We start from the raw sequence: 21,269 nt of genomic DNA on the forward strand, positions 1-21,269 counted from the left end.
CTATTATTTAACTTATTTAATTGAATGGACCTGATTTTTTAACCTTAATTTATTAATTTTATATTGAGTTCGTATCAAATTTCCGAATCGTATCAAAACTTTAACGGCCCACCCAAAAAAATAAAAATATAGACAAGCATAACCAATCGGCAAAAGCAATAGCATGTGCATTGCCTTGCAAGTCTGACAAAGCCGAAAGTTGTAAGGGACAATTATCTCTTACGCCTAAAGAAAGAGGGTGTAATGGAAAACTAGTTCACTTTCTTCACTCTATTGGTTACTTGTTTGACCACATAACTTGGCGTGTTTACAAGGCTAATGGGTCATTCTCACGCTCATGACATAAGCAGATACTTGGACGAGAAAAAGACCCAAGTAATAACTACATGGTTCTTACAAAAAAAAATAAAAATAATGACTACATGGTAAAATAGCAAGACCATCCACACAGCCTCAATTAGCAACATCATGGCTGGTTACCAATTTGTGGGTAAATGACTAAATGGTTCTTTCACTTCTTTGTGTTTTCTTTGCAAAAGGAATATATTGTGCCTTGTGTTTGGTGTGCCCTAGGCATAGAATAATGAATTTTCATGCTTCACAATTCTGCTATTTAACACTTAAAATTATAAATTTTCCGTGTGAGACGAGGTTTACTAGTATTCATTGATTAAAATTAAGAAAAATTACCCATATCTAGCTCTCTCAAATTTATACCCAAATTGTAATGTCCTCTTAACTTTAGAAAATTGCAATTGACTTTCCAAACTACTTCAGCCATTATGATTTTTCTTTTCACTTAGACGGCAACGTATCACGCGACCCACACATGATGTAACATGTCCATTATGTCCTTATTATATCTATAAAAATGCAATTATGACTTTGGATTTAGCTATGACTATGTGAGTCTCCTTTTATTTATTTATTTTTATGTTGATGCATGGGTATTATTGTCGTTTGAGTTATGTGTATATAACATGACTCACTTTTCATTGAATTTAACAAAAAATCATAACGAGAGAAATAAGTGAAAGGGTTAGGTAATTTGATAAAGCATTACAATTTTAGAATATCAAGGAAGTAAGTGTAGTTTTCTTTAAAATTAATTAGCGTAAGAGAAATACTAAAATTCACACTTTTATCTCATTTTTATTCGATTTTGTTTATATGACATTGCCACTTTGTCTTTATTATAATAAAATAAAATAAAAAACTAAATGACAGTGCCATATCAACAAATTGAAATAAAAATAAGATAAAAATAGTGTAAGTATACAATGTTACTAAAAGCTTTAATATTGGCTTTTACATCTTTAAATGATCTACCTTTTAAGAGTATATGTAATATGTTACCCCCACCAATGATCCCACGGGATGTCCGACTTCTTTATATGGGAAATATATAATTGAATTAAACTCCTCTAAGTAAAAACCTTAATTCAAAGAAATACTCGCATGAAAAGTACACCATTGTGCACAAGGTGAATATAGTAGCTAATTGATGTCGGGAGAAAGATGGTGGGGGCGGGCCAATAGAAAGAGAGGATTTAGAAATTAATAACCTTTTCTTTTTTCTTTGTCTTTTTCTTTTTTTCTATTTAAACCAGAAGTGGTTGGATATATATTCATATGCTCATGAGCTCATCATATAAGTAGGAGTTTTCAGTTCTCCTTCCTTCCCCAACACCTCCACCGTCGAAGCAATTAACTCAATATGGGGAGCTCATGCTTCTTCTCCTTCCTCTCTGTTCTATCTCTTCTGATAATCTCCCCGGCTGTCACCGCTTTGCCGCTACACACCAGTTCACGGTGGATTGTGGACGAAGCCGGGCAGCGGGTGAAGCTGGCGTGCGTTAATTGGGTGACACATCTGGAAGTCCTGGTGGCTGAGGGTCTCAGCAAGCAGCCCGTGGACGTGATCTCCAAGAGGATTACGTCCATGGGATTCAATTGCGTTAGGCTCACTTGGCCTCTTTACTTGGTCACCAACGACTCGCTGGCTTCTCTCACCGTAAGACAGTCGTTCCTGAGTCTCGGGCTGTCGGAATCCATTTCCGGTCTCCAGGCTAACAACCCCTCCATCATTGATCTTTCGCTCATACAAGCATACCAGGTAACAGTGAAATACCTGTTCTTAATTCTTTTCCCAAATTTTTTATTTAATTAATTACCCCATAAAACTTACGAAGAAGAGAATAAAATAATTCATGAAGTGCACATCCTTATCTTTTGGGCTGTGATGTCTTTTTAGAGATCTCACGGATAAACATGGGAATTTGTTGGGTTCTTCACGGGTTTGGTTTGATCTGGAATGAACTCAGCTCGCGTGTCGACGACTTTGTAGTAAAGAGACCAATAAAATACAGCCACGTTTCGTCTTTTTTCCTGTTTTTAATGTTTGCTACTTCTAGTTTGATATTGATAAATGATAACGCTGTATTTTTAATTTAAATTTTATATTGCAAAAATTTGAATATCTCAGGCGGTGGTCTCTAGCTTGGGGGCTAACAATGTGATGGTCATATTGGACAATCACATAAGCAAGCCCGGTTGGTGTTGCAGCAGCTCCGATGGGAATGGGTTCTTTGGCGACCAGTATTTCAACCCGGACCTCTGGATTCAGGGACTCACTCGGATGGCCACCATCTTTAACGGCGTGCCCAATGTGATTGGCATGAGCTTGAGGAATGAGCTCCGAGGCCCTAGACAAAACGTTAAGGATTGGTACAGGTACATATGATCATCATATACGGTTGGGCTTTGACACAATGATCCAAATCTAGATATACAATATTGTATGTATATGGTTGATTGTAATTTGAGTTTGGTGAAATGAAATGAACTAGGTACATGCAGGGAGGAGCAGAGGCAGTGCATTCAGCAAACCCAGATATTCTTGTCATTCTCTCCGGCCTTGGCTTCGACAAAGACCTGTCGTTCATCCGTAATCAACCGGTGAATCTCACTTTCACTGGAAAACTAGTATACGAGATGCACTGGTACGGGTTTTCGGATGGAAAGTCATGGGAATCCGGCAACCCGAATCAAGTGTGTGGGAGAGTGGTAAACAACATGATGAGGCTCTCAGGATATCTGTTGGACCAGGGTTGGCCATTGTTCGTGAGTGAGTTTGGGATGGACCTGAGAGGCAACAATGTGAATGACAACAGGTTTATGGATTGCTTCCTGGGTTGGGCGGCCGAGCTTGATCTCGATTTTGCCCTTTGGACACTTGTTGGGAGTTATTATTTGAGAGAGGGCATTGTTGGGTTAAATGAGTACTACGGGGTGCTTGATTGGAATTGGTGTGGGACCAGAAATTTAACCTTCCTGCAGAGGATCTCTGCTCTCCAGACTCCTTTTCAAGGTATTCTCTATTTTTCCATCTTCTTTTTTTCTTCTTCAAATTCAAATCCTTATTCCTGAGGGGCTGTGGACTTGCAGGGCCAGGCCTATCAGAAACTAATCTACACAAAGTAATTTTCCATCCATCAACGGGTCTGTGTGTCCTGAGAAAATCTATGCTTGACCCACTAACATTGGGTCCCTGCGCCGCTTCTGATTCCTGGAGATACACTCCCCAGAAAACTTTATCACTGAGGGGAACTTATTTCTGCTTACAAGCAGAAGGATTGGGAAAACCAGCAAGACTTAGCATAATTTGCACAGACCCTAATTCAAAGTGGGAAATTATCTCAGATTCTAAGATGCATCTCTCATCCACGGTTGGCAAAGATTCTGTCTGCCTGGATGTCGACCCCAACAATACCATTGTCACAAATACTTGCAAATGTTTGAACAGAGATAACACGTGTGACCCAGGGAGCCAGTGGTTCAAGCTTGTTGACAGTACAAGAAGTCCAAGTTATGCAGAATCCTTGAGATAAACTCCATCTTGGTTTTTGCCTGGCAAGGATTTTATATTCTGCACGGTTCTACCATGCAAGAGCTCCAAATCATTTTCTTGAAACTCATCCACTTCATCGTCTGTTTGCCCCAAAATGACCTAGCAAAATCCCAATTCATTGGGCCTTTCAATACAATCAAATAGAAAGCTCCAAGGGCGCCATATTCTAGGAACCAAACTATGTGATTGAATAAATAAAAAATGTTGTTATTTGGAAGTTTCTTCAAGTTGATTATTGGGCTTATATGCTGCGAAAGTATATTCAATTAATTCCATGATAATAATGGAGTGATCTAAAGCTGAGAAAACAGGGAAAAAGAATTGACTATTTCATCTCCAAATACTCACCTTACAATCTTAACTATAATTTTTAATAATTTAAAGCATGTCCACAAGATCAGGACTCTCAGGTTGATTGATTTCCAGCTTAAGTAAGCCAAAGATAATAGAACAATAGTTTGAAATTGACTATTAGGCCCACAGAAAGTTCATCCAAATCACCTGGCTTAAATTACATGACGAGATTTAACGCAATGAGTGTAAAAGAAATCCATTCAAGTTGTAACATGAAGTTGAACCGGAGATCTCATTCTTCCATTGCATCTCCTCCTTCAATCACTCCCACCATTTCTTTCAATGGCGTAACCTTTGTGAATAGAACCTCTGCAACCATGAAAAATCAATGGTACCATACTGTTAATATCCCCAGGATGCATCAATTTGCATGCAAAATACAGAGTATTTATGGCCTTGCCTAAAGCATCTCCACTAAAGAAAAATAAATATAAACGAAGTGAAAACTGCATAATAAGAATCAGGGAACAAATTGGTAATCTTTGAAACAATTAGGTAGACTTGCGATGGTTGCAAACCATTCTCTCATCTTGTCCCTCATTTTAAAATTATCTGAAATCAAATAATTATGTAATTAAAGACACCAAAGTGTCATAATCTTCGGGTGGTTTATAGAAAAGGCTCAGTTAATTGGACTGAAATGCATTTGCTTCATTACTAAATAGGGAAATAAAGAGAAAACAAATACAAGTGAAGAGGAAGAGACACTTCATTTAATTATCCTCCGTGAAGTTTCACGCAAGATAAGTTAGAAACAAAATTAACCCTGCCCTCTTTAAAGTGGTTGAATCTTTTGCTAGTTGTTACATTCAACTTGTTTTTAAATCCTTTCCTTCAAATTCAATCTATCTTCTAAGGAAATTATAGTGGACCCAGAAGAAACTTTAGAATCTTTCCTCCACTCATGCAAAGGAAAATTTGACATTTCCACTTCTCTCCTTTAACATAGCTAAACAAAGTGTAAACAGCTAAAAGTTGGAATTTTCCCTAACCAAATAAAATTTTAAATTATTCAAAGTTAGCATATATCATTCAACAATATATAAGAGCATAAACTAAAAGTCAATTAACTTCTACAAGGCAAATGATAGGCAGCAACGGTTAGGATAGAACTATTAACCTATCTTCTTGGGAAATGAAAATCCTTGGGAATGGAAATAGGTTCGAGGATTTGGCATGTGGTGGTTTCTCAAGTACTCCTTGTGCCCCTAGACCAGCAAGCATAATCAAAATGAGTTACCGGAGCCGGCCAAAACTTAAGAGATGAAAAAAAAAATTCATACAAAAAGAAATTTGTCATTTAATGGTATGAATTGAAGAACCACAAACCTTAGTTATTACACAAATATCTACATTGCTTCCACTTCCCAAGTCATTGAAAATACCAGAGCAAATTGCCTCACACACCAAATTTATTCCTTCTTCCCTCTGCAGAAAAGTTTCTTCGAAAATCATTATGGAACATACAAATATATAATCTCCCAGTAACAAATGACCAACACCTGGTTCTCAGAACTATGAACTTCATTTCTTAAAGCAAAACTACAACCGAATTAGAAGAATATTTCCCAAAGTAGACTAAGTCATATAGTTTGATCAAGCGATAACAAAAAAAGAAAAGGAATTATTCCACTTAACTCTGGAGAGAGTTAGATAGAGTAAAGTTCAAGTTAAAAGCACCTCCAATCATATAGTAGAGAGTAGAGAGTAGCTTACTGTCAGCCCTTCATGGTACTTCGATTCAAAAACAGCCATTGCAGCAAGGGAACCAGAACCCATTGTGGCAAATGGCAAACTGTCTGTTGATCCATGAGGGTAGATCTGTGCAATGAAATCAATTCAAGAAGTGAAAGTCAGTATCATGCACAACAAGAAAATAATATAAGTTCAGGTGTTCGTAAATGCAACCCAACTCACAGTGTGCAAATGTGGACCAGTAACATCAACTCCACCAAGCACCAAAGCAGCTTGAACGTGACCTTGGTAGCTGAACAAGTAACCAAGCAGTTAGGCCTCATTTAAGTCATCATCATTCACTAACACTAACAAGTAGAGTTATATTGCAAGGGACAGCATTGACAGAAAATGAGCTTACTTGAAAAGGTGAGATTTCAAAAGTGTAAGAGCTGTGACAACCCTTGATTCTCGACCACCAGTGTGATAGCGATGCAGCTGCAGTTGTGAATTGACCATCTCTATAAAAAGCACCATCATGCAAAAACAATATTAAATAACTATAACAATTGAAAAGACGTAGTTGGATGTGAGTTAGTGGTAGAAGCATCATAAACAACTACATGACGAGTTTTCTTATGGAACACAACTCAAAAATACCTGTTACAGCCTCTGTATCAGCAGCAGTTCCTGCTCCACAGCAATAAATATTAGGTGCCATGTAATGAATTTTCTCACAGTTCTTATCACAAACTATTGGCCCTTCGGTGGCTCTTGTGTCTGCCCCTAGAATAACACCATCCTGGGGAAAAGTTGAGAAAATTATATTAAAAAGCTGAAAGAAACATGAACTCCACGGGAAATTAGAGTAATTCCAAAATAATTAAGGACCAGTAGAAAAGTCCTAATAATAATTTCACTGCAACAGAATACCAGATAAAAACAGGCACAGCCACACTCCCCAACCCCCCTTCTTCAAAAAGCAAAAGATTAGATCGTTCAATACCAACCATGATAACCGAATTGGGAATCAGTGCTCAACTTCATTAGTGCATTGGAGACTTGCAAACGAATTCATAAATGTAGTTTCAAAAGAATAAAAGATCCAAGCATACGAATGAACTCACTAGGAAACACGAAACGGGAGCATATAATGCAGCATTTGAAAATCTACACAGTATCCATATTTGCGCATAGGTGTTATTTAATCAATTTCGCTTTCTAGTCTAGTCTGTAACAGATATGAGCATATAAGGTCCACATCAAATTTAGCTTAATAGTTAAAACCACAAGGTCCACAACCAATGTATCGCATAAATTTTGATAATTCTTATGTTCCTTCCTAACATTAGCGAATATCAAGTAATTGATAAGGCAATAAACAGATTGATTTCTGAAAAGCCAAAGACTAAGCTTGCCAACTATAAATATATTACCTGAAAAATTAGACCGACTATAGTTGTTCCGGTCTTGCGAAAAGACGGTAGCGGAACGCCTTTCTTAGAAAGCATATCATTGCGTCTACACAAATCGAAGCTGAATCCACCCTTAGGTGGAACCTCCACAGCTGCCTGAGACATTTTCAATTCCACAAACGAACCTACTCATCCAAGAAAGATAAACCGCTGAAAGAAATTAACACAGTACAATACCGGAGCTAGGGCTTAAGCACTAACAGAATAATTAACTGAAAAGGAAATAGGCAAAAAAATCGTTTAAAAAAAGAAAAAGAAACGAAAATCAAACAGATAGAGCCATAATTTCACGCTTTTCGACGCTCAACTAGGAATTAGAAATCAGGTACACGTAGCGGTGCGTTTGGTTGCTCAGAAACGGGATAAGCAAAAGAAAGTGTGATGAAGAACGCAATTTTTTTTTTCTTTGATGTGCTTTCCTTTTTCTCAGCGATCAAACAGTCGGAGAACTTTACAGAACTTGAATGCTGTATTAAAAATGTTGTGGAAATCACAAGGAATTGGAGACTGGAGAGTACCCGAGAGATCGATGCGCAAAGCCGGTGAAAGTTTGAGAATGATACAGTCCACGGCCTCAAAGGTTATTTAACAGAGTAATCTTGGAGGGGAAGAAAAGAGTTATAAGGTGGTTTAGAAACGACAGTTTTCGTATTACATGAACTGTCGTTTGGAGTACATACGGCATACGCACTTTGTGAAAGATAAGCCATACTCTTCGGTCGGCCTATGCAGACATAATTTAGGGCCCATTTTGGGTCAACCCATTTAACTTATGGGCTATTCGCTAAATTAAAACTTTTTTTATATGATTAAAAAATTAAGACCCTAAACTCTAATTCAAAAAAAAAAAGTACCCTCAATCTTATTTTTACTTGTAAAGATATAATTTCGTTAGTAAAATTCATTTTTCATGTTCAAATTATATAAAATTGCATTTTTATGCTCAATAATTTAAAATTTTGTTAATTAAACTGGTTATGTAAATTAGATTGTATCACACACTTATTTAAATAGGTCGTTTAAATGATTCGGGATCAAATTAACTTATATAATCTTATACTCATACCTCAATATAATATGAATCCAACAAACAAACAAAAATAACCACAGCTAGTGTTAACGCCATGTAAACCCGCGTTTATAAGAGGTTGTTGTACATTAAGCATATTCTTTGTTGCGGTGTGCATATTAATTAATGACTATTTGTTAATCAAAAGTAACATAATTTCACACGAATTCATGTGTGAATCAGTTAATCACATCTGAATCATGTACTGCAATGGGTGTCATCAATACATTATATGGAAACATATTTCCTTAAGAAAACATCAAGGTTTTGTGACGCGAATTAAGTTTGTGATAATAACACAAAACTTCATTCTAAGTACATATTCATGATCCCAATATGCTTTCTAGTTTATATATATATATTAACACAAACCTCAAAATATAAAATACTCACAAAAATATTTAAAACTAATTTTAAATTTATGTCAAAACAAAAGAGAAACAGAGAGTAAAACCAAAGAGAAACAGAGAGTATCACACTCCAACAAGGCAACAATATAACTAGAAATAAACTTCTTCAATTCAATAATCTGATCGTTGGGTACAGGGGAGTTACATATATGATACCTACTTATTCAAAGATAAACATAAATAAAAGAAAACACTTAAGGTTAACATAATATATAGTAGAGTCGTGCATCAAAACACCAACGTAAATGAGGGACCTGGGTCCACGAATTGCATATGTTGTCGAAAAGGACTCGTGAGCTGAAACTTCATCTTCAACTACATTATTCCATGCACAATATTCTTCATCCCCTGAAACTTCCTCTTCAAAAAAGGTTGGCTTCCTATGCTCCTGACCAACTAATTCTTCATCCCCTGCATCGCATCCATACGCTGTAGTTTTTCAACGGTTCAGATTTGCATCTCGACGGTTGAAAAGGCGCCTAAGCCAAATCCGAGGCGACTAACCTGTGCTTGAGAGTGACAAGCAACCCATGCTTCATGTAAAGAGTGGTTGTGAATTTGGGATCAACTTGATGACCTTCAACAACCTGAACTTCATACCTCAACAGAATTGAAGCAGCCACCATTTTCATCTGCATGTAAGCAAATTTCTTCCCGAGACACAATCTTGGACCGGCATTAAACACAGAATACTTGAAAGGATTCTCGCTCACAAACTTCCCGTCTTTAATCCACCTCTCTGGCTTAAACTCCAAGCAATCTTTTCCCCAAATGGACTCCATTCTAGCCATTGAGTAAATGCAGTAGTGAACCCGAGCCCCCCTTTTAACCATGTTACCATCCGGAAAAACATCGTCTTCCACGACTTCTTTCAGGTCCGTTGGCACCGAAGGGTAAAGCCTTAGAGACTCCGATAATGCTGCTTCTAGATACACCATGTTCTTTAGTTCTTCCACTGTAAAAACTACAATATTCTTGCACTTGCGGCAACCCAAAATTCCATTAATCTCGCTGAGAATTCTGCTTTCCGCTTCTGGGTTCTTGTGTACTAGCCAGAAGAACCATGCCAATGCCACCGAGCTCGTGTCTCGCCCTGCTAATATGAAGCTAATGCAGAAATCTCTGAGAAATTCGTCGGAAAAATTATTTTTCTTACCTTTTTCAGAGTCTTCAATAAGTCTGGACAAGAGATCACAATGATCATTTAAGCTGCCAAACTTGATTAAATCGTTCTTTCGAAGTGTCACGGTGTTCTCAGCGAAATCATGCACGCTTTTTATTGCCTCCTTGAGCCGCTTTTCGTATCCTACTCCAAAGTGCCTCATGGGCTTCCACACAAAAGGTGGCAGCAAGAATCTGAAAAGGGTCAATTCGGTGGCTTCTTCGAAAGCCTTTGCAAACGGAACTTGAGGTAAATCAAGGGCCAAGCAGCCAGGATCAACGCCAAAAGCGGCAATGCAGATGTTGTCAAAAGTAAACCGAAGAAGCACATCTTGGAGATCGAAGCTATGATCATTTGACTCCTCCACAACCTTGTTGAATAGGTTCAGCAGCTTGTGGTGGACCAAGTTTTGCATGGCTTGAAATGAGTGCTCAACAAAACGGGTTGAATGCATCTCAGAAATCGCAATTCGCCTTTGCTCCTTCCACAACTCATTGTCAGCATTAAAAATACCATTCCCAAGCAAGTCATGAAATCTCTCTGTGTAGTACTTACCTTTGGGGAAATTCTTGAAGTTTGTTTTAAGCATATATTCAATGTTGGAAGGATCGGCGGTTACGATTCCATAGGCTCCCCCCATCCACACTCCCCTGAAGTGGAAGGTTCCCCCTGCTTTGATCAAGGACTCGGTGGTCCAATCATAAATGTTGTTGATATGAAGGAATATCGATGGTATGATCCCCACAACTGGCCATAACACTGGACCCTTAGTGGTGAGCCTCTCAAGCATACAACGAAGGAGGAGGAGTCCAAGCAGGGATATTGTTACTTCCCAAAAGAAGTGAGAATACAACCATTGAATTGAAGAGAAAACAAGCTTTGTCGCCATTGCTATGTCTCTTGTGGTTTGGGAAATTGACAAATTAGTTGATCAATGTATATATATATATATGAGAGAGATATTTTTCATTTTCCGGTAATTAAGCCAAGAAACAGTAATAGAGTTATAGAGAGGTTGGAAGAAATTAATGGTATATGAATGAAGATAGAGAAAATGGATACTGAAAATCCATTAGTAGGTGTTTAAGTCGGTGCAGTGCATTGTCCTCCTTTTGGAGAGAGATCCTCTTTAACATTCCTGAATATAAACTTTAAATGCTTGACATATATTCAGCTAAAATTAAATTGTTTGACCTATGATGCAGTTTTTTTTTTTTTTTTTTTTTTTTTTTTTTTTATATATATATTTTTTATGAAGTTATTTTTTATATAGCGGATTGCATGAGTGAAATTAATTGATTTATATCCCTAGCCATAAGAAGTCATTATTGTCCTACAGGGGAGTCGATTGCTTTGTGCTTCAAGTAGAAAGATGGCTATTTTTTTTTTTTCCTCTTAGATGAGAGTGAGGAAAGAGAGAATTAATGCAGCCTAAAAGATAGTAGATATCTCCATAGGAACAAGTTCATTAAGATTTTCTGAAATGGTTAGAGGGTTGCATCAAAAAAAGAAAACGCTACCAAAACGCTACCCACTAAAGAGGCTACTAATTGTGGGTTGCCGTCAACCCATTAGTAGCCCTATTAAATTTGGCAAACTCTATGATAAGACGTTTTTCCAATATATATATCTATATAAAGTAGTATAGTTGAGAGTTGCAATCAGCTTAATTTTCATTCGAAAGCTACAACTAAAAGAAAGACCCAGCCCAACTCTGAATTAATGGTCATATTACTCGTCTTAATTATCCCATCACAACCCAACCGTCTATGGCTTTTTATAAAGATGGTGCTACTCTTGAATTTAATTTACCCAAATTCAGATCATATATATATATATATATATATATATATATTAGGGGCGTTATTCTCTATGTAGTGGATTATTTGAGTGATTCGATTACTTTTGTATCTCTCATATGCTTCAACTAGAAATGTTGAAACAAATTAGCAGTCCAACGGTGGGTTTCTTGCAAAATAATAAGAAAAACTACTAGGATAATGCTGGCCAACAAGAAACCTTTGATGCTTAATAAGTCTGTAGAGTTATTTTTTAAGAGATAAAACTAAACAAAGAATTTATGGAGAAAGTGTGTTTTAAGATGTACCCCTTTTAATGGGGTGACTCTTTGTCCAACATGATAATATCGATGTTAATGATTCGTAATTATATTTGTAAGGTGTGACTTATCATGTTGATCGGATTAATGGCTAGCTATTTGGGGACTAATGAGGGTGTATAGTTTCCATGTGAAGAATATTTTAAGAGCAATTGATTTGTTTTTTCTGAGTGATTGTGTGATTTGATAGCCTAGTTACTGTAGAGGTTGCTTGAATGGGCTAGGGTGAGTAGTCAGTATATCACCAAGAAATATGGCTTTTTTCCTACTAAATGAGAATGAGCAAAGAGAGAATAAAGTCTAAATAGGAACAATTTTATTCTTGTCGTACACGGGTGCATTAAGATTTTGACTATCAGACTATGCATGATATTCTTATCCTACTGCATTCCCTGCCCCTTCCTACTGAAATCATCTAAACGGTATTTGATTTTAGTTAATTAGGATAAGATGTGTGTGGCACAATCACTTAATATTAAAGCAGAATATTTTCTAAGTATTGAAGTTGGAATAATGATTCTTACTCTGTGATGAAATTGGTGTCATAATCAAAGAATTGGTCTTAAGAGAAAAGGGTAAAGACACCCTTATTCTTCGCACCTTTAATAAGAAAAGAACAGAAAATGTACCCCACAAGTTAAATCTTAAATGTTTAACACAGTGGAGAAAAGGTGCCTCCAAGCCTTTGACACATCCCCACAGGCCACAGTGCCTCTCAGTTTATATTTATAAGTTTAAAAGGTTAAATTTAAGCTCGCAATGAAATTAAAGAATCAATGACTGAAAGCAACACGTTTTATTCTCTATATAGTAACCAAAATAGATAAATCAGGTTTTCCATGGCAATGGCTTAATGGAGGTTACTTTTCTTGGTAACACATGAAACTAGGAACCTTTTATAGACTCAGTTTGTGTCATGTGTTTGTATGATGAATTTTTAATTACTGATGTGATACTCTCAACTTGTTTGTACAGCAGAAGATAAAAGTCTTAATACACTTTTATTAATTTTTATAGCATTTTTCACGAATTACTATATGTATGTCATCATTGTACCTTAAGAGTGTGGGATTACTTGTCTTATACTCTTATTAGTCGGAGAAAATTATGCTTACCTCCTTTTGACTATTATCCTATTTCTAACTTTTGTTTTCTAAATTTCAAAAAATTACAATGTGGGGAGTTATTTTATCAACCCATTTCACTTGTCCTTCTGTTAGAATTTTCTGCAGATGCCATTGCAAATATCAGTGGGTAAGCGAATTTTTCCTATTATTTATTCTTAATTTGTTAGATGCATTCTCTCTCCCTTTTTGTTTTTGTTCGTTCTCTTTACCTTTGTTTTTTTGGCCCCCTCAGAATTAAAGCTAGGAGGCTGGAACACCTTTTTGTCTTAAGAAATTGCTTTCTAACACAATTGAAATTTCATGCCGAAAGAAAAAAAAAATGTCAATAAAATAGGATCTGGCTTAAGTGTTGTAAAAAAAAAATTATAATATGCATGTTACAGTATTTTCAACGGTCAAGATTTAATTTCACTCTTTATCTCTCTTTGTCATAAAAAATAAAAAATAAAAACCTTAAAATTAAATCTAACCCATTGAAAAAACTATACTAGTATCATCTAGATCTATTTTCCCATTTCAATTGGTATATACGTAGATGCTCAAGTCTCTTCAAAAGTACAAGAAGAAAAAGTGCAAAAGGAAATGCCTTGGATTTGATTCGGTCCACAGCTCAAACCTCTTTAAGTGAGGAAGCTTTATTTTGATGGTCTCAACGAATTTTTTTTTTTTTTGGAAAAAAAAGCTAAAACATTACTGTCCCTTGATCCCTGGTTACGAGCACCGTCTCAAAAGAACTCACACACACACATGGATGCTCTTGTCATTTGTTAAAGCAAAGAACCATCTCCAAATGTTAGCTTTTCCCTATGCAAACCCATAATTAACACAGAACTATATATGTTTTACAAGCTCATATATATATATATACATATAACATCTCCATCTTGCTTACTGTACCAGTACCACCATTAATTACTTCAGCCATGAACTTGCTCGGGAGTGACCCCTTCTCGCGGTCTCCATCATATTTAGATGAGGATATCCTGATAAGAAAACTCCTCCTTACCCATGACCCTGATGGTCGTCGTCTTGATTCTGAGCTATTGCTTCTTTTAACAGAGCACATCATGCATTATGCTACCACATCAGAAGTACCAGTTGCCTCTTTGGTCGGTAACATTGTTATGCATGTCCATTTGCAAAGAGTTATGGGGCACATATGATTAATCATCAAAATCACTTTTCTCACGATAATTATTTTTAGTCTCTAAGATTTCAGGGTCTTTCATCATGGTGTTGTGATACTGTCAAACTGACCATTAAATCCATGAACATCAGAACATGTAAACTTGTTCAATTCCAAACATTTTTTGCAGGTTTCTGGTCTACATTTTGGTGCGGTTGCAGTGAATGAGAGCAACGTTGAAGAACTCAGTTCCCTAGAACCTCTCAGACAGGCCATATATGAGATTTCAATCCAGGCAATTCATCTCTCTGTCTGTGTCTGTGTCTGTGTCTTTGTCTGTCTCTCATGCAATCTGATACAGTTATATATTGTAATGGCAGTTGCTCTGCAAGTGTTCTAGTGAAGGTAATCTCCACATGAGGACGATGGTTTTGTTTGATATGCTAGGGAAGTATAATTGGGATGAGAAAATGGCATTAGTACTTGCAGCATTTGTGATAAGCTATGGGAAATTTAGGCTCCTTATGCAACTCAATCCTTGGCATCCTTTGGCAGCATCGATTGCAATGCTTAAGCGATTGCCTAAAGACTTGAGAGCATTGAAGCCTCGCTTTAAGGCATTGAGCCTGTTGGTTAAGACAATGATGGATGTGACAAAGTGCATCATCAAGTTTGAAAGCTTGCCACTTTCACATGTAGAGCTTGATCAAGAAATTTCTGTTGCCAAGTCTTATATTTATGCAGCTGCTTACTGGGTCATTAGGAGCGCCTTCACATGCTCTTCGCAAATCACTGATTTGACACCCATGAAACCTGAGCAAGTGCATGTTCTTTCTCTTCAATTGGCCTACATTACATATATGCTGATTCTTCTTCTTCTGCTGCTTCATGTGCATTATATTGATAATTTTGTAATGCTGGAGCTCCCTGTGCAGGCATTCAGATTCAACAGTAAGTGCAGCATGGGAGCTCTCAAGTTTGGTTTATCGGTTAAGCAGGATATGCAGTTGCCTCAGACGGCAGGTGGATGTGTGTCATCAACAATTAGGTTACTAAGATTCTTCAGAACAACTTGGAAGCCATTTACTGGTTCTCTGAAGTATAGACTGTGCATCATATTGATGCTTGTTCTATTACATGACTTGCAGAGAAAAAGATTTGGGAAAAGCTATTGAGTCTCTTTCAGGAGGTCCCCGGGGACAATCAAGAGGTGCTCGATACGTTATTTGCTTCAACGAATGACCTGCCACTTAAGGATTGTTCCTCACAAGCAAAGGTTTTATTCTCTCCAGTCCATGCTCCCAATAAAGTTCTGAGAGAATCTTATATAATGGGTCCAGTTAAAGTAAGGAGAATCGTATATAATGGGTCCAGTTAAAGTAAAGAGTGTTGAATCATGTCTTCTAGATCTAAATGCTACCAAAATGTTGAATAATTATCCCCTTTATCCTAACAAGCCCTGCATGTCACAAATTAGTGTGCTAGAATATTAAAATAAATTATTAAATTTATTATGTCTTATCAGTTTAAGTTTTTGAGATAATTGATAATTTAACATATTATCATAGAAAATGTCATGAGTTCAAACTTTGTCTCCGTCATTCAACTCCTATTTCACTTGTGTTAGAATATTAAATTAAATGATTAAATTTTCCTTTCTCTTTTAACTTAAGGTATGTTTGGTATATGAAGTGATTATTCCATTAAGAAAGTGAATAGCTTTCATTGAAAATAGATAAAAAGTGAAATAGAGTAGTCTTGTTATAGTATGTGTTAATGATTATATTTGGTACGTCAGCGTACCAAACTAATTACCCTCAAGTTTTTGGGATACTTGTAAGCCGCCCTTGGGCAAGATGACATCTCTTGAGTCCAACTTGAAAACCAACTTGAATCCCAAGTTAAGCTCTCTATTGAGTACATAGCCTATTTTTTCTTCTAAAGTTTACCATTTCCTTTGTGTTAATTGACAGGTTGGTGTGTCTGAGCTGAACAACAAGGTAGTGATGCTCTTAATCTCAAAGCCAGAGCTCCTCCCAATAGAAAAATTACTTTTGCTGGTTCAACAAACATATGATCACCCTCTCAACAAGAAGTATAAGGGAAGTTATGAGATTGTATGGGTTCCCATTCCGTCTACAAATACATGGACTGACGCTGAGGTGAGAAGTTTCAACCTTTTCTCAAACTCTTTACCATGGTACTCAATAAGGCTACCATGGTTACTTAGCTCAGCAGTGGTGAACTATGTAAAACAAGCATGGACCTACACGGGTGAGCCTCTCATGGTAGTGTTGGATTCAAAAGGGATGGTTAGCAACTCAAATGCAATTGACATGGTAATGATCTGGGGAGCCCGGGCATATCCCTTTTCAGCTTCAGGGGAAAAAGTGCTCTGGGAAGAGGAGAATTGGACAGTGCAACTTATGGTTGGCGAGATTGACACCTTATTGGCTAGCTGGGTATGAGTCTAACTCAATGAAGCATCGGGATCATCCCTTGTTGAGACCCTTTTTGTCATTGCAAATACCAAATTTAATTAGACTTTCTTGTACTCATGCTTATAAGATTTCATGCACTGATTTCAGGTGGAAGAAGGCAGAAACATTTGCATTTATGGAAGTGAGAACAAAGAATGGATTCAAGAGTTAAATTCTAAATTGACGGAAATAAAAAGTGCAGGTGTGCAGCTTGAGATGGTGTATGTAGGCAAGAGGAACCTGGATGAACATGTAAGGAACATTTTGGCCAGCATTCCTAAAGAAAATCATACTGATTCTATCTCTTTCACGAAAATTCAATTCTTTTGGCTTCGGCTGGAGAGTATGAGAAGGTCAAAACTCCGACTGGGAAAGAGCGTCGACACCGATCATATTCTAAAGGAGGTGTCAGCATTGCTAGACTTCACTGACAAGGGTTGGGCAATAATAGGGAAAGGGTCTTCCACAGATATTGTGAAGCTTCAAGGAAAAGAACTCGTACAATGTTTGAATCTTTTTCTTTCTTCACAATGGGGAGAAAATGTGGCAAACCTCGGATTCCTGGATGCCATTAGGGGTGCTCCTGAACCTATTCCTTTAACTGAGCCTTGCAGTCACTCTAATGTCATTCCTTATGCTAAGGGGTTGCTTGAAGGAACTGCAATTTGTGAGAAATGTAAGCATCACATGAAGAAGTTTGTTGTCTTTGAATGAAATGTAATGGACTAGGTGACTCCAAACTGCGTTTCCTGCACTTTCTGATATCCTTTTAGATTTACTGACTCGTAGACACTTATAAAACTATAAAATATTTACAATATATAATGTTTCCTGGTGAGCAAACTCTACTTGTATTGCATCCTATTAGAATAATTCTCATGTTTAGCCTGATTTAGTTTAATTGTCATCAATATATAGCCTGCCTTATTTGGTCTACCTTGTTGTGTTTAATACACCTTAACTTCTTTATAATTAAATATGATACATTGTAATACAATTCAAGGCAATTCAATATTTTAAAGATATAGCCTTATTCTTGTGTTCTCTATTTCTCTGTCCACTTCCACTCTTTTGCTTACATTTTATATATTTTTATATGGTATCAAAATAATTTTTCTATGGACTTGGCATTCTCTACAAAAATCCCACAGTTGTTCCAAGCATCCTTTCAAGTCGGTGACCACACCAATCAAAATCTCGGAACCTATCATTTTTAATGCCGCAAAAATCAATCCAATCAGAGACATCACGCGCCCCCACAGGTTGTATGAAGACCCTACCAATTCAGCCACATGCATATGAACCGCCATGTGCCTCCAGCCGCCGTAGTAAGTGCTTTCTCAGCTTTCTTCGAAGCTAATTATCGAAATATAAAATCAGAATCAAGTTTGCAAGGTATAGATCTATTGATATATGGAAGAGCCGACACCATTGGCTGCCGAACGTGCCGTCATGCGCCACCGCTCATCATTGCCAATCCTACACTCGCTGCCACCAGATCTCTTTTAGGCAAAAGAACCACCAAAAAGTGTTTTTCTTTCTCTAGATCAGTGGAGCTATGCCCTTCTAGTTCGACACCTTTGTCGCATGCTCCGCCCCTGCCTTCTAGTTCTAGCAGTGCTTCCACGAATTTCATGCGCTGGCAACCCTTTCTTGCATATGTCCTTCATTCACTCGGGCACGTTGCTCATTACACGAGTGCCCATCGAAGTCGGGTTTACTCGATCCGATCAGTCGACCCAGTTTACCATTAAATCCACCGGTTTCTGGCCAACTCGGCCCCAGTCAACGACCCATTCTTTGGCCCAAGCTGGTCCCATTCAGTGGCTCAGGGCCTCAGGCTCACGCAGTGGTCCAAACCGGCCCAGTTCTTGGCAATCCACAGCTCAACAACACCTGGTGCCTTCTCTAGCCGTTCAGGCAAAACACACTAGTACCTTCACCGGCCCTCTAGGCCCAGCGTCGTTGGCGCCCCTTCACCAGCCGTCCACGACCCATTGCCGCCAACTTCCACCGCTGCCATTCTCCGGCAGGTCCTACAGCCGCTGTTCCCCAGCCGTTATCGCCGATCACCACCGGGCACCAGCTCCGGCGACCTCCCTTCAAAGCTTATGGACTCTATTTGCATAAAGAGGAATGCTAAAACCAATTTTTTTTATCCTTCAATACTAAGGTGTAAATAACCAAACCTTAGATTTTTTTAATTTTTTTAATTAGGACTGATCTAAGAGTTAGTTGAGACTAATGCATAAACATTATAGAATAATTATGAAATTCAAGTGTAGTTTCTAGCATTTCTAACTAAGAAAATATAGTCCATAAGCTTTAAACAGCGATTTAAAAACACAATACCCCAATTTACCTCAATAGTCAATACCCGTGCAGATCACCAAAATATAATCTGACAAAAACCTAAACGCTATCACGAAGTAAATTTGTTGAATCATTGTCTTTTCACTAAATTTCTATGTTTTACCTTTTAATAGTTACACAGTTGCTTCTATTTTATTTTATTTTCCTCCGTTTTCTCAGTAACCAAACAGATCAATGACTCAATCAAACTTTTATAAAAATCGTTTCAAACTTTTCTTACCTTCCTAGTTACCTGGAATCTCGAAAATCTTCGCAAGGGATGAAACGCCATGTGCAGAGACGAGAGAGAGTGAGCGGGAGAGGCGGCCGGAGAAGAGAAGCGAAAATAGAAGGAAGCGGTGGCTTAGAGAAGAGAAGTAAGTTGCGGCGGCCGGAGAAGCAGGCGGTGGTCAAGAAGTAAAAGGAAGAGAAATAGAAGTGCGGTGGCTCATAGAAGAGAAAGAAAGAAAGGGCGCGGCTCACCATCCATTGAAATTCCCTTCGGTTTCGTCCCATTTTTAGCTATATCTATGACATGTGTCAAAAATATATATCTAAAGACCAAAAGCTCGCCACGTCATTCATTACTCCATCAACGAAACGCCTTCACTGTTAACGGCGTAAGCTGCGTCAAACCCGTTACCTAGAAGTCCAAGCCCATGACCATGAGGCCTTTGATTCTTTCCCTCTAGCAAGAGTCCGGTGTCTCCCTCATCTTAATCAGATTTTTTTTTTTTAAGCATCTTAATCAGATTTTTTTGTTTGAATGAGCGTCGGATGATCTTATTGCTCCTACTATTGCTATTGTTCTTGTTGGATTTGTTGTTCTTATTGGGTTTGCTCAACAGCATGACAGGTGTTTGTGGGCCAAAAACGGTCTTTCTATTGCACTATAACATTTCTCTTGTCAAAATACTTAGTTGAGCTGACTAAACAAAGAGATAAAATTATTTTTGCTTATACTGCTGAGGTTGCATGTAATAGTTGTTTCAAGGGTTGTAATCGAGATGAGCCGAGTCGAGCTTTAGGATTTTAAGATTGGTTCGTTTATGAAGATGCTTATTTGAGCTGAGCTATTCAATGTATGTTCAAGCTCGGCTCATTTAAAATTCAAGCGAACTCGAGTTTATTTGTTGAGAATGCTATTCAAGCCAAGCTGAGCTCAACTCGAACTCGAGCTAAGCTATTAAATTCTTTAATGTATGATGATACTAGCAGAGTTCAGGCCCGAATTTTAAAACAACCTATAAACATTTATCTATAGTATAAATATAAATATCAAGTAATTTATATTACATATATTACTTAATTACTAATATATATAATTAAATTTATATAACTAATTTTTAGTTATATATATATATATGAACAAACTAACGAGTCGGGCAAACGAACTGGTTAAGCCTTAAACGAGATGAGCTTGCAAACTCTTATCGAGTTTTCTTGAGCGAGTCAAGTATGTATCATTTACTAATTGAGCAGATTTTCATAACAACGAGCGGGTTTGTACAGTATCAAGCTTGAGTTTGAGTCAAGTTAAACGGAGCGAGTATCAAGCAGGTTGTTGAACGAACTGATTTATTTACAGCCCTTTTGTTAGAATGCTTAATTGAACAAAAAGAAAACAGATCTTAGTTTTATTGTAAAATCCATTCTTGTGGACTGAGTAGTCTGTTGGGGACCTAAGCAAGATCTAAAACTCTACGATTCAACCGCTAGAAATTGATATCAAGCCCTTATACTTGCAAAGGTGGATATGAGTTGCTTGGCTTTTTCTCGTAATAGAGCGGACACTCGACACGAAATAATGAATTAAAGAGAATGAGTTTGACTCGTTTAATTAAATTAGTTGGGGCTAGAGTTGACCTATAAAGTTTTATACATTGGCCTCAACACGATCTGAACTCGACATGCGACATTTATGAGTAACAATTTTTGACATGATTCACGAACCCGACATGAACTAACACAAAATTAGTGAGTTAAAGTTGAGAGGTCTGGCCTAATTAAT

At 37.4% G+C, this 21,269-nt stretch overlaps 4 protein-coding genes across 4 annotated transcripts; 2 read left to right on the forward strand and 2 right to left on the reverse strand.

Moving 5' to 3' along the window:
- The first annotated feature begins 1,647 nt into the window (after window positions 1-1,647).
- On the forward strand, window positions 1,648-4,142 carry LOC132177532 (glycosyl hydrolase 5 family protein). Its single transcript, XM_059589900.2, has 4 exons — window positions 1,648-2,116; window positions 2,486-2,733; window positions 2,850-3,370; window positions 3,448-4,142. The coding sequence occupies exons 1-4, from the start codon at window positions 1,718-1,720 to the stop codon at window positions 3,888-3,890; spliced, it is 1,611 nt and encodes a 536-aa protein (XP_059445883.2). The 5' UTR covers window positions 1,648-1,717; the 3' UTR covers window positions 3,891-4,142.
- A 78-nt stretch (window positions 4,143-4,220) lies between these two features.
- LOC132177536 (proteasome subunit beta type-7-B) lies at window positions 4,221-8,025 on the reverse strand. Its single transcript, XM_059589903.2, has 9 exons — window positions 7,932-8,025; window positions 7,375-7,538; window positions 6,599-6,740; window positions 6,360-6,459; window positions 6,182-6,251; window positions 5,981-6,085; window positions 5,594-5,692; window positions 5,385-5,472; window positions 4,221-4,573 (listed from the first exon to the last, which is right to left on the reverse strand). Exons 2-9 carry the CDS (start codon window positions 7,516-7,518, stop codon window positions 4,497-4,499), a joined length of 825 nt encoding a protein of 274 aa, XP_059445886.1. The 5' UTR covers window positions 7,519-7,538; window positions 7,932-8,025; the 3' UTR covers window positions 4,221-4,496.
- A 1,008-nt stretch (window positions 8,026-9,033) lies between these two features.
- Window positions 9,034-10,976, reverse strand: CYP86C1 (cytochrome P450, family 86, subfamily C, polypeptide 1). The gene is made up of 2 exons (XM_088515071.1): window positions 10,049-10,976; window positions 9,034-9,985 (listed from the first exon to the last, which is right to left on the reverse strand). The coding sequence occupies exons 1-2, from the start codon at window positions 10,941-10,943 to the stop codon at window positions 9,372-9,374; spliced, it is 1,509 nt and encodes a 502-aa protein (XP_088371197.1). The 5' UTR covers window positions 10,944-10,976; the 3' UTR covers window positions 9,034-9,371.
- A 3,154-nt stretch (window positions 10,977-14,130) lies between these two features.
- LOC132177537 (sieve element occlusion protein) lies at window positions 14,131-17,689 on the forward strand. The gene is made up of 7 exons (XM_059589904.2): window positions 14,131-14,409; window positions 14,617-14,721; window positions 14,807-15,251; window positions 15,358-15,474; window positions 15,575-15,702; window positions 16,400-16,888; window positions 17,015-17,689. Exons 1-7 carry the CDS (start codon window positions 14,224-14,226, stop codon window positions 17,618-17,620), a joined length of 2,076 nt encoding a protein of 691 aa, XP_059445887.2. The 5' UTR covers window positions 14,131-14,223; the 3' UTR covers window positions 17,621-17,689.
- Window positions 17,690-21,269: the final 3,580 nt, after the last annotated feature.

Source organism: Corylus avellana, chromosome 4 (genome assembly GCF_965113065.1).
Source record: "Corylus avellana chromosome 4, dhCorAvel1.hap1.2, whole genome shotgun sequence".
Lineage (NCBI taxonomy): Eukaryota > Viridiplantae > Streptophyta > Magnoliopsida > Fagales > Betulaceae > Corylus > Corylus avellana.